General features: G+C 36.2%; 1 protein-coding gene across 1 annotated transcript in view; it reads left to right on the forward strand.

The window, feature by feature from the left end:
- Positions 1 to 6,298: 6,298 nt before the first annotated feature.
- ZCCHC11 (zinc finger, CCHC domain containing 11) overlaps positions 6,299 to 27,224 on the forward strand; it is a 40,090-nt gene continuing 19,164 nt past the window's right edge. The window contains exons 1-13 of the mRNA XM_009884615.1: positions 6,299 to 6,973; positions 8,710 to 8,873; positions 12,391 to 12,507; positions 14,654 to 14,831; positions 18,003 to 18,091; positions 19,293 to 19,344; positions 20,157 to 20,226; positions 21,201 to 21,327; positions 22,366 to 22,485; positions 22,869 to 23,090; positions 23,233 to 23,407; positions 25,291 to 26,033; positions 26,551 to 26,701. Coding sequence (XP_009882917.1) covers positions 6,412 to 6,973; positions 8,710 to 8,873; positions 12,391 to 12,507; positions 14,654 to 14,831; positions 18,003 to 18,091; positions 19,293 to 19,344; positions 20,157 to 20,226; positions 21,201 to 21,327; positions 22,366 to 22,485; positions 22,869 to 23,090; positions 23,233 to 23,407; positions 25,291 to 26,033; positions 26,551 to 26,701 — 2,770 coding nt within the window. The 5' untranslated portion in view covers positions 6,299 to 6,411. The remainder of the gene's footprint in view (positions 6,974 to 8,709; positions 8,874 to 12,390; positions 12,508 to 14,653; positions 14,832 to 18,002; positions 18,092 to 19,292; positions 19,345 to 20,156; positions 20,227 to 21,200; positions 21,328 to 22,365; positions 22,486 to 22,868; positions 23,091 to 23,232; positions 23,408 to 25,290; positions 26,034 to 26,550; positions 26,702 to 27,224) is intronic.

Raw genomic sequence — 27,224 nt, forward strand, 5'->3', positions numbered from 1 at the left:
TTCAGCATATATCTTTCAGTAGTGAAAGTGCTGGATCCTGGTGAAGCAGGTGTAAGGATACTGATAGAAGATCTGTTTGCTTTAGCTGTAGTTTGTGAACTAGTTTGCGACTGGTATGAAGTAGTTCAAAGACTTTCCCTGTCTCAAGGATTAGTTTGGGTGAAGTGATCACTCTTGCTTAAGTGCAAGATCCAGATAAATTTCTGTGTCACAAATACAAACTGCTGTATTTTTATTTAGCATAAGCGCCAAGTATAAATGGAGGTTTAAGAATATGATGGCTAAATTGAGTTTAAATGCGTAGCTGCCATTTAAGCTGGTTTCATTATCAGTTCAGGCCTCTGGAAGCTAGTTTAGCCTCTGAAAGGCTTCAAACCTGTGCAGTGCTGTACTGTGTTTTTCCAGCCTGCTCACCTGTATTGGCGTACAAATGTTGTATGGGTTAGTTTTTAAGGTTAGAGCTACCTTGGATCAGTTTCCTGATCTGGTTACAGCATACAGCGACACTGGAGGCAGGTGGTACCCCCTCTTCTGGCTTCAGCTGACTGTGAAATGTTTAAAGGACTATTACGGTAAAACCTAGGATCAGAACTAAAATGTACTAAAGCATTAGAAATCTTTATAGGAATTAAGGGAAGCCATTGTAACTTAGTTATGCAGCTGGTGTGACAGAGAGGGTGGCTTTCCCGAGTTTGGAATGGGAGTCATCAGCAGTAGTAGGTTCAGTAAGTGGTAGTTCTTGGCGCCTGGTGATGTGCCTCTTTCTTACCCTCTCGGTGAGTCATACCACATTGTAGAAAAGGCAGCGGGTGTCAATGCAAAGAGAGAATAATGTGTAGAAGCACATCTTATACGGATCTCCTATCCAGCGTATGCTGCTCATTTCATAATTTAATTGTAAGATATTTGCACTTATGTATGTTACTAAGTTTTGTATCAAGCAAAGCCTTTCCTGTTACTTCAGTTACTCAGCGGTACTTTTGTAATTCAGATGTAATCCTGTTACAGTTATATATATATATATATATATATGCTTGTTTATCTAATGATCACTCCCTTAGAAGTTGTCAATCCTCCACATTGAAAATACAACATCAGAGCTTCCTACTGAGTTACGTACCTCCACGAAGCCCAGAGTGCTAGTTTTGTTGCATCTCTGTTTTGTGTGTTAGATTTTGTGTGCTGGCTTCCTTCTAGATAGATTTTGGTAGTATTATACTTGTCTAAATTCTATAGCCTGTAGAAACAGGAACATCTGAAACACTGCGTAACACTTATGTCTGTTACTAAGAATACCGATGGGTTTATTGCTGGTGGAGCCTGAGGCGCTTTAGTGGCCGGTAATCTCTGGTAGTTTTAAGTAGTTTGGAAAAACATCAAGAATTGATAATAGCTTGTATTAAGTTATGTCTAGTTCATCATAAAACATACAGAAATGTGTAATATTTTTTTTTTAAACTATTGGTATAGAACATGAGAGAAGCTTCAACGATTTGTAGAAGTTTTCAAGCACAAAAATGGGCCTGAGCGCTTTAGGGTTGTCTATAGGCATTACCTGTGCTGCAATCTGAGCACAACCTTTCCTTTTGTTCCTGTCTGTGGCTTTAACCTTTGTTTGCTGAATTTTCTTTTATTTTTGATGAGGAAGTTCATCTGGGCTATATTGGTAATCAGCTGGGGGGAGAATGAGGTTAATCACCCCACTGACTGTTGGAAGGCTGGCTGGGGAGATTTGAGCTTAAGGGACGGTCGTAATGGGACAGATAAAAAGCAGGTCTCAGATAAAATACAGGTCTCTCTATCTTGAAGGAGGGAATGCTTTGTAGAAACAGGCTGATAACAATTATGTTTGTAGTACTTTCGCTGTTTATATTTAATCTAGTACTCCCTGGGGAAATGACATTTACGAGACTATCCTCTTTTCCTTCAGTTGTTCTTCTACACTTGTTACTTTTGGGCATGTTGTCCAGTTGGGACCAAATTTTAGAACATATTTGAAGTAATGTCAAAAGATTGTTGAGTTTCTGTATGTTTTCTGGAAAAATCATGCCTCCGTAGAGAGCTGAGGGGAAAGGAGGAGGAAGTTGCGTTTCTTCTTAGGGAGTAGCTCAGAACCAGTCGGCGTGTGTGTTCCTTCAGCGACAACACGTCTCCTCTGCTTGCCCAATGGCCTGTGATCGAGAGTGTGACAGAGGAACGCAAAATGAATGTATAGGAAACCACGTTTATTCAGTTCTGCTGTTGATGAAATGATTTAAAAAGAAATGCTTTGCGAAAGAGCAACTCAGAACGCAAGAGCTCACAGTTTACCTTGGCCTTCATCTTGGAAGAGGCCCTGTTATGGCGAAGTCTGACCCAAAGTGCATGCTTTTGAAGGAATTAAATGCAGTTGAACAACTGGTGTCCTGGTGGAGGAAGGAGTGGAAGGGCAAATAGGCAGAAATAGCTTCTTGAAAGTGGTTTGTTTTTTTCCTGTTTGGAAGTAAGCGTTACCCTGAATTTTTGGGTTCGAATGCAGGATTTTCTAATGCTAGTCTGGGAGAAGGAGGAAACGAAAGAAACTGGCAGAAAAGAAAGTGAAACAACCGTGTTCCTTCATTTTGTGAGCCTAAAATTAGAATTCTACAGTAGTGAAACAAGCTGATTTTAAACATTTTAAATTTGATTGTTGTAGATATGTATAGGCTTAATAATTTTCTAGAGTTTGAGGTCAGATGGTATCTTGTCTGTCCTCAAACTGTTGTATTTCAGCCAGATTATTTTTCTACAAAATGCCAGGACTTGAGCTAGATTTCCGAGAGCGAGGGAAACCAAGTCCCCTGTAACACCAGGATATTGAAAACATTAAATAGGCTGAAATTATTTAACCAGGTGAATCATACCCCAGTTTGCAGATGCAGGTGAAAAACTCTGTTTTTGTTGCCAGCCTGCCTGGAAGATAATTCTTCTTTGATGCCACGTCTGGCAATTTGGTATGAGCCTGAGCTTGTGAATAAGACGTGCCATCCAGGTTTCTAGAAAGGTGCCACCTCAGCACTGATTCACTCCACTCTTGTGTTTTGTTTCCAACCCTGTTGTTCTCTTCGGAGGCACTCCTTTCCCTCCTCCCATTCCCCTCCCTGCCTTCTCTAACCTCTAGATGGTCAATATCTGACAGAGGAGGAAGGATCTTTTTGAGGCTGTCTCAGGTATAGTAATGGTCTCTTTTTTTTGTTTTACACGTTAAGTTTCATTGGTTGATTTACTTTGCAGTTCTTTGTGAGATGGCTGGCTTGGTTACCGTTGAGTATTGTAGAGCAGTTTAGGTTATTTTTTGTTTGCTAAATCATTTCAGTATTAAAGAGCAAAAGAAAGAAAAAAGGAAAATAAATAATCCCAAAGTACAACAACATTATTACTGCACTTGCATTTCAGATTCTGAATTTTATTATGGAACTCTTAGCTTTTTTTTGTACAAAACATTCTTGTCTTAGGAAATTTCCTGAGCTATCTTTATTCATATTTCTCAGGAATAAAGAATAGATCTGTGCTTTTTAACCTTAACTACTTGCATTTGATTACCCTCGCTATCTTAATATGTAACATTATCACAGCACTCAATTTATTAGCTGGGTTATAAAGATAGTTTTTATTAGTAGTTTCCTTAGTTGTTTTTTCCCCATCTCATTTGTCCATTTGATTAAAGCTTATATATTCTCTTTGACTATATAACTGTGTGTTTTATTGAATGGATAATGTGAAATAATTTCAGCCTACAGTAAAATTTTTGTGTTTTTTTTTTTTAAAAGCCTTCCTGCAAAATATGAATCTAACAATTTGACAGCTAAAAAAAGCAGAGCAAAATGAAGCCCCACTTTTCCTCCAATGCCAGAGTTTCGTGGTAGCTTTAAGCTGGAAGTGGTGCCAAGAGAAGTTGTCCCCACCCTACTAGTTGTTTTTTATTACCAGCTTCTGCTCCTCCTCCTCCCTTGTGCCAGCCTTATGTTAAGCTGGATTGGTTTTCCAGTTTTGTTCGCTGGAGAAGTGCACAAGGGAGGGAGCAGTCCGAGGAGTGGGAGTAAGTACCTGGGGCTGGAGAGAGGATGTGATTGCCGCTGTCAGAGTTGGTGCCGACCTACACTGCTTTTCAGTGAACGTGGAAATGTGGCCTCGATGTGCTCCAGTCCAGAGTTGAAGGGTGGTGTGGATGTCAGACGTGAACCAGAAATGAAAGTGGAACTGATGTGTGGTGATGATTTTTTTGTTTGTTTGGGTTTTTTTTTTTGTTTTGTTTTATTTTGTGTGTCGTCACCCCACCTCCCCCGTGTCCCCCCCCCCAGGTTGAGCATCTGAAACATAAGGAATAATTTAGAACTTGAAAAATCCTACTCTGCTTTCTCTTCTGGTTACATAAAAAAACTCAGTAGAGTACAGTTTAAAGATAGTGACATCTTGTACGTAGCAGTAACGTCTCACCAGTCTATAGAGCAGTGTTTTATACTGGTGGTCAGACACTAGAACAATTTAGCCAACTTGTGGGGACCCTGGGCTCTTCTTACCGCACTGAGGTTTGAGCAACACTGGTGCAGGTGGGCAGGAGTTCCTGCTGCCGAGCTAATAAGAAGTGCTATGGGAAAGACAGTGGCTACAATCCAAAGGCAAATACTATTTAATCTTTTTGATTTTTGGTCTTTGACTTTTGGTCTAGAAATAAGAGCCAGGTGTAATCAGTGTTTAATAGAAAAGAGTTGTAATATTAACTAAATATATTTGTGAGATAAAATACTTAGCTGTTGGAATCAATTTATTAATACAGATTTTATTTCTTTTATATTTTACTGAAGACTGATGCTGACATTAACTTCATGAAAGTTTTTGTGGATTTTGTTTGGTTTGGTTGTTTTAATTTTTGAAAGACAATATGTATTTTCAATGATGTCAATAGAGGCTTAAGATAACCGTTAAGCATTAATACGTTAAGTATGTGCTTTGTGTCCTGAAGTATTTTCTGATTTGTGTCTCTTTGAAGTGAGAGAGGGATAGTAACTACATTATATAGCCTGGAAAAAAAAAATTACTGTCCTTTATACTGATAATATTAAGATTTATTTTTTTTTAAACAGACATTTTAATCTGATCCTTCCTTCTGGTTCTTATTATTAAAGTACAAAGTACATAGTACATTGTGATACTTCTAATAGTTGTAATTGGTTGACTTTTCTGTTATTTGTTTTCTTCACTAAGTAATAAGCTACTTATTTTGATGGGTTCTCTAAAACTCAGAAATTCCCATGGATTATGCTTTTACCTGCCAAATATGTAGGTAGACAGGAAAGAAAGAAACTCTGTATTCTAAACTCTTATATCTTGCTATAGTTTTATAAAATTTATTTTCCAATACTTCATTCGCATAATTTTTTATTGCTATCTCAAGCTTATTAAAAAAAAAAAATCCAAGTTCTTGCTACAGATTCCGCCTTCATTTTCTATTTTAGTAAGAGTAACTTACAAACAGACCCACTTATTCATGCTTAGCTTCCCATTGGAAAAATAATCTTTGAGTTGTCTCCAACATAAAGCTCAGATGATTTACCACCTAGAGGACCCAGGTTTAGATAAGTAAAGTTAATCTGCAGCTAAACAAAATATTTAGTATTTGTGGGGTTTTTTTGGCTAAGCAAAATCATATTTAATTGATGGCAGTTAACTTATATGAGAATTGTATGTGTCAGAAATATGCTTAAGTATCTATGGATACAGGTGATAAGTGAGGTTTATTATTAATACTTTGAGCTATATCTCTAAATACCTTTTTTTAAAAAAAAAATCAGTTAATAAAATGGAGCTTACTTGCTGGAAACTGAATTAGTTTTCTCTAGTGGCTAATTTGAGTGGTATGCTTATTGAGTGGTATTTTTTAGATGTGTTAAATTTTTTCTTTTTTTATTTTTTTTCAGTGTAGTTGCAGACATTTTGGTTCTTGTTTTTTTCAGAAAGCCAAAAATAGGAAGGGAAGAAAAAAGCAAGCTGTTGGCAGGTTTATCACTCAGTGTTTTTTACCATGTTCTGCCATTTTTCATCTCTTCATATCTCCTCCTCTTTTAAATAGAAGTCAAGATGATAAAAATTTTCACGACTTATACTTTAATACAGAATGTATTATGAAAAGTCACTTAATCCTGTGGGGAGAACATCCTTCCTATAATAATTTGTAGTTACACTTTTCTTTAGAGAGGTTTATTTTATTTTAATGCATTGTCTACATAGAGCTTTGATATTTTTCCTTCAGTATAAAAATGTCTATCATTATTTCTTCAGTAGACAATCAGCTACGATCCTTGCCTGCACAGTGGATTTAAAATCAACTGCAAATTGCTGAAGAATTGCACTTAAAGTGGTCTCAAGAGAAAGAAGAAGCAGGTCTTCAATATAATGGAAGAGGCCAAGAGCTCAAAGAATGGAAATCATGACCCAAGGAAGTCTGTCCGTCTTGTCTGTGAGGAAGGCAAAGCAGTCAAAGTTACAAATAATCAAAATTACAAACATAATAGAAATGACAAATCTGTGAAGGATGTTGGGAGAAGTTCTCCAAGTGGGAATAGCAGCAAAAAAAGTAAACAAAATGATGTTTCTTCTGACAAACAAGGAGAAAATAAATCGTGCAGAGTAAATAGTTGTATTCCTGGAACTAAAGATATGGGGTCAAATGTTCAGGATCGAAGTCATGGAAAAGCAAAAAAAAATTCTAATTTATCAGCAGCAGCGGAAAACCCGAAACAGGCAAAAACTCAGCCAGTGGGAGAAAACTTTCCAGGCTCCCATGTTTCAGGGAATGGGGTCAGTGTGGAAAGCTTAACAGCTACACAGAAAGGAAAACTGGTGTTGGAAAATCCACTGGGAGTTCCTACTTTGAAGACTAGTGTTGATCAGACTGGTGATCCTGGTAAGACTGCTTCAGATCAAAGAAAAATGGAACATAAGTCTGATGACTTCAGTGAGTATTATTCAACACTACTTTATTCATTTTTCTTCTGGTAAAACTGTTAACAATCTGAAATGGGCTTTGAAATCTTTCTGTTTGCGTATTTTTTTCACGTATAGTAAGTTGCTGATTGCATTTAGAGAGAACATACTACTAATACAAGCATATTACTTAGAGAATAAGAGACTATGATAATAGCTGTCCCTTTTTTCTCATGCCAAAGACCTAAAAATCTTTGCAAGATACTTCGTGTGCGTGGGTTTCAGGCAATTTTGTGAATATAGTGTCTTGGGAGGGGAGAACCCTTCATAATAATATTGCCACTTATGGAAATGCCACCTATTACTGCTTTTCAGAAAGATCAGGGGAAAAATCTGCAAGAAAAGTTGGGTTTTTTATAGGTAGGGGGAAAACATTTACCTTTTTTTCTGTGATTGTCATGCTCTTTTTGTTACTAAAAACGTTTAAAGTATGTTTTGGCAGATGGCTTTTCAATTTTGGGAGCTCTGGAATACATACCATCCATCAGTGGTTACCCTTATGAGTGTTCAATTCTTATACGTATTTTTCAATTTCAGAATTAAATATATGGATCAGGCTTTGTCTCATTTCAGGTTAACTCCTTTAGTTCAGGATTTGTGACACTTTCTCAAAATGCAGTTTTTTCTAATAAAAATGCTGTTTTAAGACAGTGTGCCAGTGCAGACCTCCTATTTGAAGTATTTCCCAGTATTACAACAGCTACAGCAGTTGCTTGTATGGAAATACTAGGAAAATATTAAGTGCATATTTTTTTAGCTATCTTAATAAAACTTAATGGGAAAAACTAGTTGAAATGGCAGCATCCTGTGAGCAGTCAGCTCTTTGTAGACCACCATCATGTACTGTAGGCACCATCTGTTACTGAGAAACCAGGACTTGAAAACTTGCTCCATTTTGATTCCTAGCTAATCTGGGGGCACAGATCTCATTTGAAAGGAAAGAAAAAAAAGAAAAAAAAAAAAAACCCAACCAACACAAAGAACCCTCACTTTTGCTGATGTAAAAACTAGTGGAATAGTTCAAGATGTAGATGTTTGTACAAATTAGTGGACTACGAACAATTTATAGGCATCTGGAGGAACTGGCCTTTTGGAATTGACCTGCATGTTTGTGAGTAGCAACGTTCCAGAGCTCCATGGTTCCTAGTCATGGGTGGTGAGGTGTTGCGGTGTGTACAGATGCAGCTCCAGCAGCCTTCTAAATCGAAGGCTTGAAATACCTGGTGCCTGGCTCTGTAAGATAGTTTGGGTGAATGTCTATAAGGCAGTTCTGTGACTCTTTCCTTAACAAAATGTACTCTGTGAAAAATTTTAAGCCTAATATTTCTTATTTCTGTTATAGCAGAGCATCAGGATCTCACGTACTCTGTTCTGCATAACAAAAAAACCCTTTCTTGCCTCGAATAACTTAACAGAGACTGTGAATTTATGACTGAAACAAAATGAATCTACCTTTTTTTTTTTTTTTCCCCTCTTTTTGGTAACACTCTTAGTAGCAGACTAGTCTCTGAAGTCTCTCCAAAATACTGGTTAACATAGTGGAAAGATTCTAACATCTAAGGTGGTTTTGGCCAGCCTTTGGACAAAAAATTGGAGCGTAGCTCTAACTTGTGTCCGGCTGCTTAGTGAGATGCTCTTAATTGCTCTGTACTTTCACTTTTCGTCTCCTTGAGTTACTCTGAAGAAAATAACTGTTTCTTTCTCTAGGTAAAATAAAGAATTCTGAATCAACTAAAGAACACACTTTGGAAGCTGATTATTTAGAAAACACTGCTGTTATTGATGAATCTAATCTGACAGCTGAACAGCAACTAGGATTGAAACAAGCTGAAGAACGTCTGGAAAGAGATTATATCTCCCGACTTGAAAAAGTAGGTTGATCAGATAAAAAAGAAAACGGGTGTCTTCTCTCATTATCTTCACCATATTTCTGGTTGGGTAGTATTTCTACTAGAGCCTGTTGCCTCTGTTTCTTTCTTCTTTATAATGAAATACTAGAGTGATGTAAGATATTATCCCTAGTGGTTGACTAGTCATCCATCGTGGCAGATGAGGTGGGTTGAAAACTTAGTGTTCCTTTTGTGGCACATGTAGCCTTTGTAGAACAGTATTTTTTTTAATTCTACACACCTGAGGGTTTACAGTTCCATTACTTACCTAAGATTTTCTAGAAAGTCTTGTTACCTGGAAACTCAGAATACAGTATCAAAAGAAACCTTGCGCTATCTTCAGTATATTAACCTTCCACCAGTCTGAGTCATCTATGTGAAAGATGACTCCTTAAAAATGTTCCTTTAAACTGTTCTTAATATTATCTCCAGTGAAACAAATTTCAAAGCCAGTATAGGTAACCCAGAAGCTATTCTTAATGTCTAATGTAAGTGTCTCTTGCAACATTTTAATCCCTCATATATTGTCCTAGGAAAATAAAGATAAGTTTATTACTTTTTTTTCAGCCACTTTCTACACATTTGAATATCATTACCATTCCTGCAGCCTTATCTTCCTTAGACTCAGTCTTTGTTCTTCGGTATTTAGGGGGTTTTTAGGCACTGGTTCATTCTTGTTGCTTTTATGTAAGCATCCACCATGTAACTGGTATCCAAAATTGGACATGCAATTTCAGCAGAGGTCTTACATATAAAGAGGAAAGCTGGCTTCATCTGTCTGAAATACAGCATTTGTGTTTAGGATATCTGCTTTTTTAGCAGCAGTAGGATGTTGCCTTGTAGTTTGACCAGCAGTGTTGTCCATATCCTTTTCTTAAGAAATACCTGATCAGGTGTTCCCAGCCCTGTATTTTTTGCAGTTGATAATACCTAAGGAGGAACGATACTTGGCTTGATATTACTTGATTGCAGCTTTTTTTTTCCATTTCTCTAATTTTTTATGATCACTGAATTTTTGTCATTTTACATCGTCTGTAACCTCTTCCAACTTGGTATCTTTTCGTATTTGTAGTCAGCATTGCATTTCTATTGCATTTCCTAAATCTTAAATGAAAATATGAATGTTTCTGACTTCAGAAGGACCCCTGTTGAAAAATACTCAGCACGTGCTTTTAGACTGGTGGTGAACCAGTCTAGGTATGTGTGCTCTGAGGACAGTTTTCTGAGCGGTTTTGCTCCCATCTTAGTTCTTTATTTAGGTAGTATTTGTGGTCTCCTTTTGAGACTGATACTGTGACAAGTGACAGCAACTTCAAGATACAACATCTGCTGTTGTTTCTTCAAGCCCTATGATTTTTGTCTTTAAAAAAGGAACCCTAAAATCATTTTAGTGCAGTTTGCTTGTAGCAGATCAGTTTGTCACCTATGACCTGGTTTTATGTGCTTATTAATATCTTAATTTGTTACAGCATTTTTCTGGGTGTTAATTCTGACTGATCTCTAATTCCTTGGCTCATCCTCTTTAGCCTTTTAAAGATATTCCTAAATTTCTCTTTCCTAGTGATCTAGAACCTTCTCATTCTCAGTGAGTTTTTTTAAAATACAACAGGCGCTGAGATGGATTAGCTCCTTGAATATCCAAGCACAAATTTCATGAGGCCTGAATTGTTTGGGTGCATCTGTCTTACTCAAGTAGTAGTCTGTAGCTTTTGTTGGTCTTGCTATTTTGAGTTCTTGCCCCTTTCATTGGTGTTAACCATAACTAGATGGTTAAAAAAGACTTTACAATAAAGGCAAAATAAAAGGCATTACATGATTCAACCTTTCTGGCAACATCTGTTGACATAATACTGCAGATCAGTATTGTAAAGGAATACCCATTTTTTAAAAATACTATCATTGCTGATATTCGTTCAGTTTTAGACGAGTGGTAAAATATTTTTGATCTACTTCAATCATCAGGTATCGAATACTTGAATCTTCCAAGCTAGCCAAGTGTAACTGTCTGTAATTTGTTTACCATAAGTATGTTTAATTTCATCTTACTAGGTATCCGTCTCATAGGAAATAAGGATGATGAGTATGAGTAATAAAAGCATAATGACCATGTTATTTTAAAGTTGTATTTACCCTGCAGTTGGAGGGTATCACACCTTTTTTTTTTTTTCCCAAAAGCAAAAGATTAGACTCGGTAAGTGGAAAAACTTGCCCAAATTTAGCAGTGGTTTAGGTTTCCGTATAGTAAGTCAAATTTGTTTAACTGATCTACAGTCCACCTTAGTGTCTTAAAATGGTGTTCTCTGTTCATTCATTGTTATGTCACTGTTTAAACATCTGGTGTTTTCAGTATACCTTTCGGTTTTAGTAAATATAGATGTATTAGAATTAGGATGAAAAAGTTAAGTAGGTTTTTTTTCTCTCTCAGTTATAACTGATAACAGTTATTGGAAAAATGCTAACAAGTCTGGAGGAAAACTCAGCCTTTTTGTTGGGGGCCTTTTGTCTTTGCAGTGAGCATATATACCAAAAAGTTTCCAGTCTCTATAGCTGTGTTTTATTAGAGCAAGAAAATACAACTGCAGGATAAGACAGATTAAAGTGGAGTATTTGCGAACAACCTCATATCCTTGCAGAGGTGGTCCTTTCTGCCTTTTAGTCTGGTAGTTCTTGGTGGTTTCCTGGTTGAATAAACTCCACAGTATCCTCTCTCAGACCCTAGGAAAATAGTGATTTCCATCCCCCATCATCTCCTGAGGCTCAGACTCTCAGGGGTCTCCCAGGTGGCAGCTCTCCATTAGTGTACTCCATCTCTCCCAATTTCGTACATCTCTCTGTACAAAAAGGTGCTTGTTACGCATATTTCTCCAATTCTGGGCATCCCAAATTACTCATGAAAATGGAATAATCTTACCCCTTGTCAGGGGATCCCACCTTATTCAGCGTATAGTCAGTCATTAGTAAGTCAGAAACCGGCTATCTTCCTCCTTGTTGGCCAGCCACACCCTTTTTAATAGAACAAAAAATGCAGTACTTGCACAGTACGCTGTGAATATGCTAGCCAAACAACACCATCTGTCATAACATGTATAGTAGATAATATGATGAATACTTCCCATTTTCTCATCAGAGAAAGGAGGATAGATGCTGAGATTTAAGAAATCCATAGTTATTAAAAGCTTGAGCTGACAAAGGAATGGCTCACTGGCCTTTAGGTCAGCCTTAAGAGGCATAAACTCTTCAGTCTTAATCTTGCATCACTAAAATTTACTGAGAAGTGTAATATTCAAGTCATCTCACTTCCTTTCCTCGCGCTCCCTACTTGTCATATGGGTAGAAATCCATTCCCACTGTGTTTTTTTGGAGATTACTTAATGTTTGCAAAGCACCTTGACATTATGAGTCTTACATAATTGTTAAATACAAGTTATTCAAAGAATTGAGTTTTTTAGACACTGTTGGCAGAAACATTTTCTTTTAATCTATGGCCATTTTTCCTCAGCGCTCCCCGGAATACACCAACTGTCAGTATCTATGCAAGCTCTGCTTAGTTCACATTGAAAATATCCAGGGAGCTCACAAGCATATTAAAGAAAAACGTCATAAGAAAAATATAATGGTAAGTTAACACATAAAATTTTGACTGATTTTTTTTTTTTTCCTTTTTTCTAATTTTTTTTTTGTAAGATTTTTTTTTGTTATGTGGTATGTTTTCTTTCGTCATCTTCATTTAGGTGAAAGTTTGTGTGCTGAGCAGAGATCCACAAATTTCTATTGCTCTTTTTCTGCTTGAGAGGAAGGGCTTGATGATCTGTCCAGGCAGAGAGGAAAGAATATTTTGCTTTTGAATTAGTGTCTCTGAGTAGTGGGCAGTTCATCATACTTTTACTAACAGAATGGAAGGTAACTTAGGTTAGAAACATATTTGGTTTTTCTGTTTCTTCCAAAAAGAATATTGTTGGTACCAGGGACTGGAGGTGGGGTTGGGGATATTGTTTTTTTCTATTTTTTCCTCTTTTGTCTGACTTGTGAAGTTTTTATCTACATCCTTTCCATGATTGATGAGTTGATAGTGTGGATAGTATGTCTAGACTAAAAAAGGAGAGTTAAAGTAGGGAGGAATTCAGTTCCTGAGTCATTCATCATCTTCCTGGGTTTATGTGTGTGTTTAATATGAAAAACAGTTCTAAGGCTTTCAAAGAGATAAACCGTTTCCTTATCAGATACCATGGTGTTACTGTTTGCTGTAATTTAAAGGACTATTACAAGCATGAAATCCAATAAAAGGTGCACAGATTTTCTTGTGAACCCTTTTTGTAAATGCTGATGAAGAGCTACAAATTCCCCAGAATGTGTGGTTTTGTGATTCAGATGGTTAATATTACTCCTCCTACAACCATTCCCCAAAATTCAGTCAATTACTTACTCCTGTTTCCATGAATTTCTTACCATACTTCTGTTTGTAATTAATGCTTTAATTCTATTGTATGTGCAAGCCATCTCCTGGAAAACTCTGAATGTCATAAATCCATTACATCTCAGAAAGTAACATTTTTGTATTATGTTCAGTTATTATTTGTAAAGGATTCTGGTTCTCTTGCTGTCTGCTAAATTGCGTCATGGAACAAAAATGTAATAAAACGGCAACAAACCAGCCCCATGTCTGATATGGAAACGCTTTTGTACCATGCTTTTCATCTGGGCATGGAGATAAGAATTGAGGAATGAGGTTTCTTTACTACTGAGTTGAAATGCTGGAGGGCAGGGAGTGGTGTCAGTTTTTAACACTTGTCTTCAAATAGCTTTATGTTGTGTGCCACATTACAGTGATAAGAGGTATGTAACTGTCTAAATGTTACTTCATAAATATACCTACTTAGAGCTCTAACTGTGGGATACAGGACTATCAAATTAGCAGCAGCTGTGGCTTCCCCCCTCAAGAAAAACCTTGTAGCAGTGACATCAAAAAAACCCACAGCCCTTGAAAGTGCATATACTTTTTCTTATGCTAAATTTGTTCAAATAAGAATGGAAGAGTTGAGAGATGCAGCCTAGAACTAACCAAACATTTTTATACTGGGTTCTGTCTTCTTAGTGCATAATTATTTTCTGGTTATTATTTATTTCTGTTGTCAATCACATATTACATTTAGTTGATGTCGCTTGTGAAACAAGTGATTGTTCTACTTCCTCCCAAATGACTTGATGCATCTGATGTATTTCTTGCTGTTGGATTAAATTGATTATAATTTGATGCACTAAAAATAGCACTTTTCTGGCACCAGCTGTTTAGGCAGCAGTGGGACTCAACTTACCAAAATTTCTTGGAGCAAGGAATACTTTTCTGCCTCTCATATCTTTCCTTCAAGTACAATCCACTCTGAAAAAATGTGTGACTCTCAGCTCAGTTACTTTTATTATGTAGGGACAATTACAGCTTTTCATTTCCTTGGATGAATTCTGTTTCAGAACTGTCAGAAAATGTGGTTCAGGAATGTAAGACAGCAGATTTCCTCTCCAGTTGCCAGCTGTGAAATAACATGTTCTCTTTTAAACACTGATCACCTACTGTCGTTTCTGTGGACTAGTACACTTGCCAGTTAGACCGGACAGAGTTCCTACCTTTGAAAGTGTTTGGTGAGGACACCATGTAAATAGAGGAACACAAACAGCAAACAATACGTTCTGATATCATGCAATAGTATGAGATAACCTTTTTCTCTTAAAATATTAGTTTTTACTTTTATCATCCAACAATTATTCAGGAAAAACAAGAAGAAAATGAGCTGCGTGCCCTTCCACCCCCCTCTTCTGCACAGTTGGCTGCTCTGAGTTTTACACTCATTGAGGCAGCAAACGAACAAGGCATATCAGACGATGACTTCAGAATTCGTCAAGAAATTGTAAACGAGATGGAGAAAATTATTCAACAGCCCTTACCAGGTATTCATAGTAATTCTCCATTTTCCTTAGGTGAAAATTTTTCAGTTTTGCAAAGATTTTGATACCTTCATTAATGGTGAATTAATGCATTTGGGGTTAAATTATCTCTATATTATATAAAAATAATATGTACAGGCATTTTAATACAGACTAGCAGTTGATTTAAAGGAACTAAAAAACCTACAAAAAGAGGAAAATATGATTGTGCTTATTTTTGCTTCTTTCTGGTATGTGTTTATTGAAGCTCTTGGTCCTCTTTAAAGTGATGATTTCTGATGAAGATTGGAAATTTCCAGGGCATGAAATATTTCCTTCCTGGTCATGTTTAAATCCTCAGCCACTGAGGATCTCCCTCAGGTTCTAGTCCTACAAACCTTTCCACCTATACCTTACCTAGCATTACTGAGTATCTGGGGCTGTTACAGTAGAGAAATTTATTTTTTTTTTTGTTCCAACTATACTTAATTAAACTAATATAAATATAGCAGGAGGGAAAATGAGAAGGAGTCTGAAATGTAAATTTTTTTTTTCCTACCAGTCCTTCAGTTGTTTATAACATCTTCCAGGGCAGATAAAAGTTGCATGAGGCAATTTTTTTTGAAGCATAGTTTTAGGAAAAAAAAAAATCAGACCTATGAGTGGTTTTCGTAAGAATATGAGATGTTTTCAGTACTTAATTGTGATCTGAAATATCTGCAGGTACTAATCAGTAGCTGTTCATTAAAACAATTCATTAAAATCAACAAGGGTTATTGTTTAACAGGTATTTCTTCTCATTTATATTACGGTTAATGGGTCCCAAAATGGGGAGAGGTGTACTTTAAGAGCAACTATAGCTTCCCAAAGTCTCTTGAATTGTCTTAAACAGGTCTAAACATTACATTTACTAAACCGCGTATAACTATCATAACTTATCTGCTGCCTTCTTGATTGAATGCTTTATGTTGATTAAAAATAAGAATAATTAAAAAAAAAAAGTCTGAGTAAGTTAAATGATTAGTCCCATTATTATTTTTTTTTTTTGCTTCAGTGGGTCAATAAAGTTCAGTGTATTAATAAAGTTTGTAAAAATTGTCTGGATAAGTTGAATGGTAGTCTTTACCCTCCTCCCCCTTCAGAAGTACAGTATGTTACTTCAATAGGACATGTTGAACGTTCAAATCTAATTTATACTACTGTTGGAAAATAAAATCATATAACAATAAGATAATCTTTGGCATTTGGTTTTTTGCATTGATTTCCTATCATCTTCTATAGTTAGTACACTGAAAGCTGATTTTTGGAGCTATGGTAATGTTGACATTATGTTAACCATGGTTTTGTTTTTCAGTGAATCCGAACAGAACAAAGTAGTATTGACAAAAAATAAGTTTTCCATCTTCTTATTTCATCTATATTGAAACTGGGTTGATATTCTATACTGTCCTTTTATTTTAGAAATATCTTCTTTTTTTCTCTTTGGTCTATAAAAATACAGTAGTAAGAAGGATTTTTCTTTTTTTGTTTGCTGCAGGATGATCAGCTTCAGTTTTAGGAGCTATATTAAATATATGCTTAAACATAAGGTGCTGAATACAACAGGGGCTTGTAGGGTGGAGGTTTGCTAATCTGTTTGCTCTATAATATTGCCATATGTCTCCTAGTGCAAACTTCTGTTCTGACACACTATTGAGTTTTCCACTGATAGTATATTAGCATAAGACAAAGCAAAGGAAATTATTACTTTTACATAAATACTCATGAAAATTACTATGTTAGTGTTACTTGGCTGGCTGACTTGTTTGGACTGATGAGCTGATGTGGAGGTGTTGTAGTAGTGGAGGGGGAGCCTGTAGTAGTAAACGACAATTTGTTATTCCCCGTTTCAAAGCCTGCTATGTTTCAGTGAATGTGTTTTCCTAAGTTGTAAATTAGGAAAAAATTAATACATGCACAATGTAGAAAACATGGGATGTTCTGGCGTGATTTTCTCTTGAGCTGCGAGCTTGAGAATTCTTAGTACTATGAAAAGCCATTGGAAGTAATTACTATGACTACTACTACTACTACCACTATTATGATTATTATTATTTACCATACAGAAATTCATTTTGAGAGGGCTAGTTTCTAAGTAGTGAAAAATAGAGAATGGTTTGCTTGGAGCCGTGTATGCGTAAGACTTATTTTCTCTTTTAAGAATTGTTTTGTTATTGTTCAGTTTGAGAGAGTTTGGTCGGAACACAAATAAAGGTACTACGAAAAATACGAGAAAAACCTTCACTGTGAGGCTGGTTGAACACCAGCACAGGTTGCCTAGAGAGGTTGTGGAATCTCCATCCTTGAAGATTTTCAAGACTCAGCTGGACACAGTTCTGGACAACCTGCTGTAGGTGACCCTGCTTGAGCAGGGTGTTGGATTTGGAAGGAACTGGGAATAGTCTCAATTTTTGGCTGACATAAATATGTCAGAGCCCTATTATATATTACAAGAAAGTTTTCATCTACAAAAATTGTATCATGAAGTGGGTTAAATTACTGTTTATGGAGCGGAATGACATTTCTCCTATTATTGCTGAATAGTTACTTTCTAATTAGTTTAGGTCTGTTGTATATCTTTGCAGGTAAGCAACTGTATTAACTATGAAAACACTTAATATATAGGTAATATACTTTGTGTCTCAGGTTATATTGAAGTTAGGTATTAAGTGCATGTTTCGTAGTGCATAGGAACTTGCTAATGTAATTAACAGATTGTACCACATATAACATTTTTTTTTGATAAAAGTGTATGAGGCAACCCAGAATTTTATAATTGGCTAACTACAATGAAATCAAGCTGTAGTTAACAAAAGCTGTTAATTAAAATCCTGCACTGAGATGGTGACAGTTATTAATATTCTATATTTAATTTTATATTGAGAACAAACAAAACTGATGCTGCATTGCAAAAATACTTTAGAACACCTTGAAAAATTTTGGACATTTGGTAATTACACTATTTGAATTATCCATTTTCCTGTGATGCTGTGTTATGGAAGTGAGTAGTCTTCACAGGAGTGAGAAAGTTGTTCAATATTCAGTAATCTGGGAGTGCCATCTGGGAGGTACAGTATCTAAAGCAAGGTGCGTGTCATCCATTGAAGAGTAATTTATTTACTAGTTGTTAAATAATTACGCTTCTCTCTCTTCCAGACTGTTCACTGAGGATGTATGGCTCCTGTTTAACTAGATTTGCTTTTAAGACCAGCGATGTTAACATTGATATAAAATTCCCCCCTAAGGTGTGTAGATATCTTATATTAACTAAGAATGTTTTTTAAATCAAGTCCATCAACATTTATTTCTACTTCATTGCCTTTGTCTTCTATTGGGGCATATGGTGTTAGAATAGCACAAAGCATATTATCTTTGATGTTGTGTCAGGTGTGCTATGAATCAACTGGATAAAGTTTTCATAGCTTATTAGATAACTTTAGTTTTGTTTATTTGGACAATCTTATGCTAGCCTTTTTTTTATTTTATTTTTTGAGTAAGCATTGGAGCAATATGAAAATAGTGGGCTCTTAATAAGTCTGCTTTTATGTGGTCGTGATTCAGAGCGTAAAATCTTGTAGGTCTTTGTTTCCCCCCTCCCAAAGGTGGGTCTAAAAGTGACAATTTTCCTTTTATGTTTTAGTCACTTGCAAGTAGATGTCACATCCCAGTTTACTGTGGCACAAAATTCCTGCAGAACAGTATAATTTACCTTTAAACGTTGAAGTTATTGGTTCATGTTTAGTATGTGGTGTAAGCAGCACGTTCTTGTTAGAGGCACAACTGCTGAACTTGCTCTTTTTTTGATTGTATGTGTTCCAGTGGAATTCAAGGTACTTGTTTTGGGTACATACTTACACATAACATTTTGAAATGATACTGCAGTTAGGAAACAAAACTAAGCCGTTTCTCAAACAGTTGCATGTGGAGTGCACCATGTCACTTTTTCACAAAGGCTCAAAGGTGGTACTAATTTTTAGCTTTTCTTTGAACTATTTACACCTTATCTTTGAAATACCACTTACATTGATTTCCAGGGAGAAAAGAAAACACTTGTAAAAAGTATAATCTTAAAAAACCCTTGGGAAAGTACTGACATTAAATTCTTTACTGTTGCGGATTTCTAGTGGCATATATTGGTGTTTAAATTGTTGAATATATGGCAAGTAATTTGTTTTAACTTTATGGAGTCTGTTAATATGGAACTAGAACAGAAGTATTAACTAAAAAAGCTGTAGGGTAAAAGAAAGCTGGCTAACAAGTTTTCTAGTACCTGTTTTCGTGGTGCAGGCAGATACAGTTAACTTTTTCATTAATACTGACACATGATTTCACTTTTATGAAAGAACGTAGTGTTACTAGTTGTGCAACCTCAGTACTTTTAAACAAACTGTAAAATAAAATAGATTAGTCTGAATAATGTAACCTGCTGTAATTCTTCCGTTTTAGATGAGTCAACCAGATGTTCTGATACAGGTGCTTGAAATCTTGAAGAACAGCGGTGAGTTTTAGTTGCATCTCATTTCTATTTAATTAACATTCCAGCTGCTGTTCAGTTGGTTTTATGCTTAATTTTTCTGTAAACTCACAAAAATGGATTAGTTTTCAACCAAAGTATCTGATCTGGTTTTATGAATGTGATTTTTATGAATACCAGTGCTTGTGTAATTGAGAGATGAGAACCTGCAGCAGGAGAATGGCAGCCCAAGTAGTCCAGTTCAGATTGCCAGAATTTATCGTAATAGTGTTAGATACCAGGTCAAAGAGTATTTAACTTTGTACGAGAAATTCTGACCAGCAAACCTGGCAGCCACTTTTCCACTTGCATATGAACACCAGTGAGAACTATTACAAGACTTCTGAAACTTGTAGCTTCCTTGATGTGTCAGGCAGCTAACCCTGTAATCCACACGCCGTGAACCAAGTGATGCAAGTAGCATTGCGTTTTTGATCCTTTGGGAAATTTTGATAGGTCAGCTCCATGAGTGGTTCTCAGACTATCCTGATGGTTTGTCAGAGATTCAACCTTGTGTCTTTCAAGTGTTGTAAGACAAAAAGTTTCTAGAAGAGGTGCCAGCCCAGTTTCTTGACAAAGATTTTGCCTTTTTTTTTTTTTTTTCTTTCCCCTGCTGTCTGTGTGATACTGATGGTGACCATCAAAAGTAGCCAGAAAATATTGCTTAGTGGTTAGCTACGCAGCACTTAATTTGAGTTCTTCTGTAAAAGCGTGGTATAAATCTAATAGTTTTAAAGACACAATTGGGAAAACTGTAAAAGGCGTTCATATGTAATGGTTTTTTTCTCCTTGCTTAGCTGTCTACTCAGATGTGGAGTCAGATTTCCATGCCAAAGTTCCTGTTGTCTTTTGCAAAGATGTTAAAAGGTACATGTCATTGAAAAGCATTTTTTAATGAGATACCTATTTCTACTATGCTTGTTCATAACAGCTGCTTGCCTGCACTCCTGACAAGTGTTACTGTAACATTTAGCTAACATTCATGCTAAATGGGAGTTGCTTATACACAAAAATACAACCTAGAAAGAAAGCTTAGCTTTGTTTTTGTGCTTCATAGAGCTCATCAGTTGTAGGAGTCTGAAAATAACTGTTCTACTTTTAGTTAAATAGTGGAAAAGTGGAATGGTTTTAAGTTGATATTTAAAAATTTCTGCCAGCAGTTTAATCCAAGGCTTTAAAAACGTTTTATAAGATACACATTACCAGTAAGGACACATCATCTGACAGTTTCGGTAAATTCCTAAGAAGTAGCAATCTCCAAAATGAAACAGGCTTATTGTGTGATGCTGACACTGCTTTGACTGGCTACGAGTATGCAATTGAAACTCCCGCAGCAAGGGTGGGCAGATCTTTTCCTTTGTTTGTAAGTTATGCAAAGACAAGTGCTAAGATAATAGAAATAATTATTCTGAGAAGCAAATGGAAAATTTTTAGAGAAGCTGTTTTGTGGACTTACCAGCTCTTAGTATGCAGCAGGCCTGGGGGAGGGTGTATTTATTTGTTTGTTTATTTGGTATGTGGAAGATGTACATGGTGTTTGAGTTGTGTAAGGTTGCACAATTAAGTAATGGCAGAACTTAGAGCAAATTCTTAATGCTGTTTTATATTTTTAGCTGTAATGAACTTCTGTAAGTTCTAGATCCAACTGTTTAGTTAATAGTAAATAAAATGTTATTGTATTCTGTAGCTTTTGTTTAAAAAGTTCAGGTTCTTACATAGGGAGACACTGATGCATGTTTTTATTGTGGTGGATGTGATGCCCCACCTCCCCCCTGCCCCAAGCATCATCTGTATACACAAGGCGATAACTCTTTTTGTCTGTTTTACATTTGTAATTACAGTGGTTTGACATGTAAAGTAAGTGCTAGAAATGATGTGGCTTGCCTTACAACTGACCTGCTGGCTGCACTTGGTAAACTGGAGCCTGTCCTTATTCCCTTGGTTTTGGCTTTCCGCTACTGGGCTAGAGTAAGTTTATAAATATTGAGGATAATTAAATATGTTTACTTCCTCTTTTTAAGTACTGCATACAATGTAATGTGTAACATACCATGAATATGTTTGTTGAAAAGAATTTCATGCCACTAGTTCACTTCTTACCTGAACAGACCAGAATGAGACTGAAAATTTTGGTGTGAAACTGTAGATACATATGAAGCTTCCACTGTTCTGTTAGCAAGCTATTACAGTAGTTCCTTAAAAATAGTTAATTGATCCTTGAAAACCAGCTCAACAGGGCAGTTGGGCCTTGCTAACTTTCTGCTGTTGAGGTCACATTGAAAAAAGTTAACTTGCTCAAAAAAGGGTCTGTTGTCATACCCTGCTGTACTTCTTACCTATGTCAATAGTGATCACAGGAACCAAGTTACAGTGTTCACCACCAGCGTTTAACTGTCTTTTAATTCCGTCCTGAAATTGCTGCCAGCCCATACTTGATTTACAATGTCTTGGCTTTATTGAAAAATAAGTTGCATGGTATTACTATTGTTGCTTGATTTAGCAAAGTGTTTGTACAAAAATTCCTGTATTACTACATATAAGTAGCAGCAGTAGAAACTACAAAGAACTATTCAAAGTCTACTACGTTTAGTACATCTCTCTTGAGTTCCCATAGAAGGCACCAGTATCAGATTATAGCCAGGTATGTAGAATCCCCATCTCCATACATGAGCTATCACACAATAACAAAAACCTGATAGTTGACTGAAATTCTAGATGGGAACAGAAATTCTGGATAGAAACATAAATGTGTCCCACAATCACAAAATGTGATGGAACTGAAGAGAATAACATATAGAATAGTATAACTTAAGGCAATGTGCAAATTACTATAATTTGCCTTTTGTCTGTATGTGGCATGGCATGACAACTGCAGTTTCTGAGATGAAGGATTTTCTGTTTCACTCTAGTATGTATCACATTTCGTTAATATTTGTCCTTTTATAGTAGATTTTAAATTAAAATGGTGATGTTACATCAGAAAAGTAATGATTTATTCTGTTACAGCTCTGTCACATTGACTGTCAGGCTGAAGGTGGGATTCCTTCATATTCCTTTGCCTTAATGGTGATATTTTTTCTTCAACAAAGAAAACCACGTATTTTACCATCCTATTTGGGCAATTGGGTAAGTGCTTTGGTAATACAGTAGCCTTATTGTTAAATTGTTGACATTATTTCTGTGTTCTGCAAGGTCATAAAACGTGCAGAATTTGATTACCTCAGAAATTTGTAAATAAATCACATTGGTACTTAATCCTTACGTAGTTGATGCCTGATGATTCTGATGACTTTAAAAAAGGCAGTTGCTATAGCTTGTGCAATTGCTTCGTGCTGTATTTTGGAGAAAAGGCAAATATTTTCTTCTTTAATTCTCTGAATATATTTCTCTGACATCAGTTATTCTTGAGGGCGATAAATACCACAACTGTCAGTGTTACCTTTGGTGAAAACTTTTGGTTGTATGTATTGTATACAGTTTTGTTTCAGAGCTACTTTAATTGTTGTTAGATTGAAGGCTTTGATTCAAAGAGGCCAGATGACCACCAGCTGAAAGGTATAGAAGAAGAGGACTTTGTACGGTGGGAGTACAAACCACCAACAAATGGTGCAGCAAAAAACTCGGCTGGAGCGGAAAGTAAAAGTAAAGTTGAACAACAAAAAGGTGGTGGTAAAAAGGTAACGAGCTCAGAAGTGGACAACCAAAGTAATGCGAAGGAGAAACACGGCAATGTAAGTCATGCCTTTATTTCATTGAAAACCATATTCTCTCTCTTATCCCTATTTTTTCTTTTTAAACATTAATATTGGATGGAACTAGGAAAAAAAATTCTATTTCTTATTGCAGTTGAGCATTCTTGTCCATGTGTTTCAGTCTCTCTTAGCATTCAAAACCCCTCACCAAGTTTCACTGGGGCAACTGTGGTTAGAACTGTTGAAGTTTTACACACTGGAATTTGCTTTGGAGGAATACGTCATCAGCATACGGGTACAAGAACTCTTAACCAGAGAGAATAAAAACTGGCCTAAAAGGCGAATAGCCATTGAAGGTAGGATAATACCCTTTTCTAATTCTGTAGTCATCCTGCATTATTAGCTTTATTTACCTAATACTTACAGGTCTGCCACAAGAAGTCTGGACAATAAATTAAATCAATAATTGGAAGGGAAATTAGTATTATTTTTTCATATTTTGTCAGCTATTTAGTCTGTTTAAAGAAAAAAAAATTGCTTAGTACTACTTTTTGCAACTCTGGTCCTTGAAGTACAAAGTGTAAATTTGTCTCAATCTCTTACCATTCTGTTCTTATCTCTGTCTGTTTCATTCTTTCTATAAGCTATTATTTATTCCTTTTTAATAATTCTTTATTATGAATTTTCAGCATCTCTGGCTACATTTCCAAAACCCACAATATATTTTGAGTGTTACGAGCTATCACTTTGTTTCGTCTGACTCTAATGCAGACTGAGCAGAGAGGTTAGCTCTGATCAGAGTGAACTGGAGCAAACCCATCAAAGTAAACCCCCCCCACCTCCCCCCAAGTCACAAACGCACACCCAGCACTCTCTCTTGTCCCTTTCCCTGTTGGTAGCATTTCCATACTGTGAAACTGAATGTCATGTCATATGTATGTTGGGGAGAGAAAGAAAGAAAATTATTTTGTCTATTACTTCTTTATGACTCAAAGACATCTTTATTTCTGTTCCTAAGAAAAATATGTAAGCGATACGTAACAGGGTAAGTCACAGAGCAATGTATACATTCTGAATTGGCCTTAAGAATAGAGAAATTGGCTATTTGAGGAAGGTTAGAGAAACCATTTAAGATTATATTTTTATAAAAGCAATTTTCCCTTTCTAGAGATGTTGATGAAGTAGCTTTTTTGTAACGTGCATGAGGTGATGGAGAGGACAAGCAGAAATAGTTCAGAGAATCATAAAGACAGAATGAGTTACTAAAGGTACATTGAAGGACAAGTCAGTAAGGTACAAGAAGAGCAAGAAGGAAAAGTCAAAAGAAAAACAAGCAGTGAATTGTTGAGGCATATGCTGAGTAGTGGGTCTTGAGATCACTCCTGTGGCTTTAATTTCCTCTCCCATTCTTTTCTGCAATCACTTCTAGCTAGGGATTTAAAACTAAGCAGTGTTTATACAACATGTGGGAAACTAAAACCTGTAAGATGAAAGGGCAAATTATTGAGGAAGAAACAGGAAATAATTTCAAGAAACAGATTGCATTCTGGTTCTGACACCTGCTATTGCTGGTCTTTTTGTGTTGTTTTTGTTTGTTTGTTTTATGGTTTTTTGTTTTTCAGTTTTGCTTTTGTTCTTTTTTTTAATGTTAAGTTTATAACTGAAATTATGAAGTAACAGAATCTCAGTTTGATACTATCTTCCCAGGCAAACTTATAGCAACTATGCAAGTGCTCTTTTTACTTGGAAAACATGTTTGATCTAGAAATCGCTAGGAAGGACTAAGAATGAAACCTGGTGAGATTGGTTCATATAATCCTTATAACCTTAATGTTACTCTTAGAGAAATTAATTTCTTAAGGGAAATGCAGATCCTTCAGTGAAGGAAAAAAGTTCAGGGAGACCTGCATTTATTTTGCCTTTGTATGTTTATTTGCGTTTCTAGTTTAGAAATTGATCATAGCTATACCTGTGGTTTGCTTTTTAAATAACACTGTTTAGAATGGTTTATGGTAGCCAACCATTCATGGCCCACATGTGTGTTGTGTTTTGTATGGAAGAAGTCCAAAAAAAACCTTGTGGGCCCTGTGTTCTCTAAGTATATCCAAATGCAATTCTGGATTATAGTATAAGAGTCTCTTTTTAACTGCCGTATCCTAATGTAGGTATTTCAGCTGCTTTAGTGAAATGTAGAAATTAAAGATTACTCATGAAATTGTTTTGGTTTTTTTCTTCCTAGATCCTTTTGCACTAAAGAGGAATGTTGCACGAAGTCTAAATAGCCAGATGGTATTTGAGTACATCCTGGAGCGATTTAGGACAGCGTATAAATATTTTGCATGTCCACAAAGTAAAGATGGGATTAAATCCAAGCCAGATACCAAGAAAAAAGAAAAAGGGAAAATGAATAATAAGAAATCCACGAGATCTGAAGAGCCTGTAGCCAACTGTTGCCTTCCACAGGGGGAAAAAGTTGTAGATAAACAAAACATAGGAAGTGGATGTAACATACCAGAGAATGAACTTGAATGTAATGAAGTGGTAGAAGCTGTAGCCAAAAGATGTACTTCCAAGAACATAGACTCTTTGCTACTTTCAACGTTGGACTCTAGTTATGATGAAGACAAAGAAGAAGCTTTATCCGTTATTTCTAATGAATGCTGTGAATTAAAGCAAAAATCACTTAAAGAGAGGGATGACTTAGAAATTTCAGTGTGTATAACTGAAGGTGAGCTAAGCCACCATTGTAACTGCAGTGAACATCAGCCCTATGACACAAATTCTAGTAATGAATTTTCTGATGCTGAAAGTAGACAGAGTTTGGTAACAGAGTCTTCTCAGAAGAATAAGTGCACTGGCACTCCAGCTACCTCGCCCAACTGCAAAGCAATGGTGGAAGCTCATGATCTCAAAGATGAAGGCAGACTCTCTACAGAGGAAATGCATTATGTGTTTGATAAGTTTATTTTGACTTCAGGAAAGGTAAGCTGTGTACTTAAGCAGTGCTGGTCGTGTTGTCAGTGGGCTGTTACTTTTAAATCACTAAGACTAAGGGTGGATGGATGACAGGATTCTCCCAGTGATTGTTCCAGTCTCTGTTACGAATGGTAGCCCTAGCCCTTTTAGAGTACCTGTTGTTCAGGACTGGAAAACATGGAACCTGTATGCCATTTGGACTAGATGGTCTGTTGCCCCCATCTTATGCAAAGCTTTCTCATTTCTACAAAAAAAAATCCTGGGTTTTGTTTTTTGGTTATTTTGGGCTTTTTTTCCCCCACCTTCCTCTCCTCCTTTCTTGTGGAATTTTCAAATGGTCTTACGCACTGCGAGAACTAAATGCAGCCTGTTGAGAGGTGTTCTTCCATTGTTTGTAGAGACTCTGTTGCAGTTCATATGTTAAATGTTCTTGGTTGCATGACTTACATGAAAATGTTAGGTTTGTTGAACTATCTTAAAAGTAAAATTGCATTTGTGCACGTTTTGTCTTTTCCCCTAAAAGCCACCAACTATAGTATGCAGCATCTGCAAACGGGATGGACATTCCAAAAATGACTGCCCAGAGGATTTCAAGAAAATCGATCTAAAACCACTACCGCCAATGACAGACAGATTTCGGGAAATACTTGATATAGTGTGTAAAAGATGTTTTGGTAAGTTGGAAGAGTGTTGGTACTCCATCGTAAACTGATCTGTACTCTGGAAAAAATGACTGTAGGGTTCAATGACTTATTCCAGTAGATTCAGTGGGAAGAAGCTCTTTCAGGTACCCTAGGCTACAAATTGATCGATACTTTTGTTTTTGCATAATGCATGTTTGCGATATCAAATTCTTATAACAGATTTGAGAAACAAATACTATACAGGATTTTTCACTGATTTGTAAAAAGTTATTAGTGTTCCCAGAAATTAGGCTCTGCTCAAAATGAGTTTGTGTGTTTGTCAAATTCTATGGCTTCTTTTGGAAAAAGCCCCTTTTGGGTGCTGTGGTGGGTTAACCTTGGCTGGATGCCAGGTACCCACCAAGCCACTCTGTGTTTGAATAATTCCAGAAAAATCAGATGTCTGAAATAAAATCCTAACAACTCTAACAATATCATAAAAAAGAAAAAACAAGTATTCAAGGACAGTAAATGTAACAACAACCAAAAAAAAAAGGTATCCAATACTTTTAAT

Source organism: Charadrius vociferus, unplaced genomic scaffold (assembly GCF_000708025.1).
Source record: "Charadrius vociferus isolate BGI_N301 unplaced genomic scaffold, ASM70802v2 scaffold163, whole genome shotgun sequence".
Taxonomy (NCBI): domain Eukaryota; kingdom Metazoa; phylum Chordata; class Aves; order Charadriiformes; family Charadriidae; genus Charadrius; species Charadrius vociferus.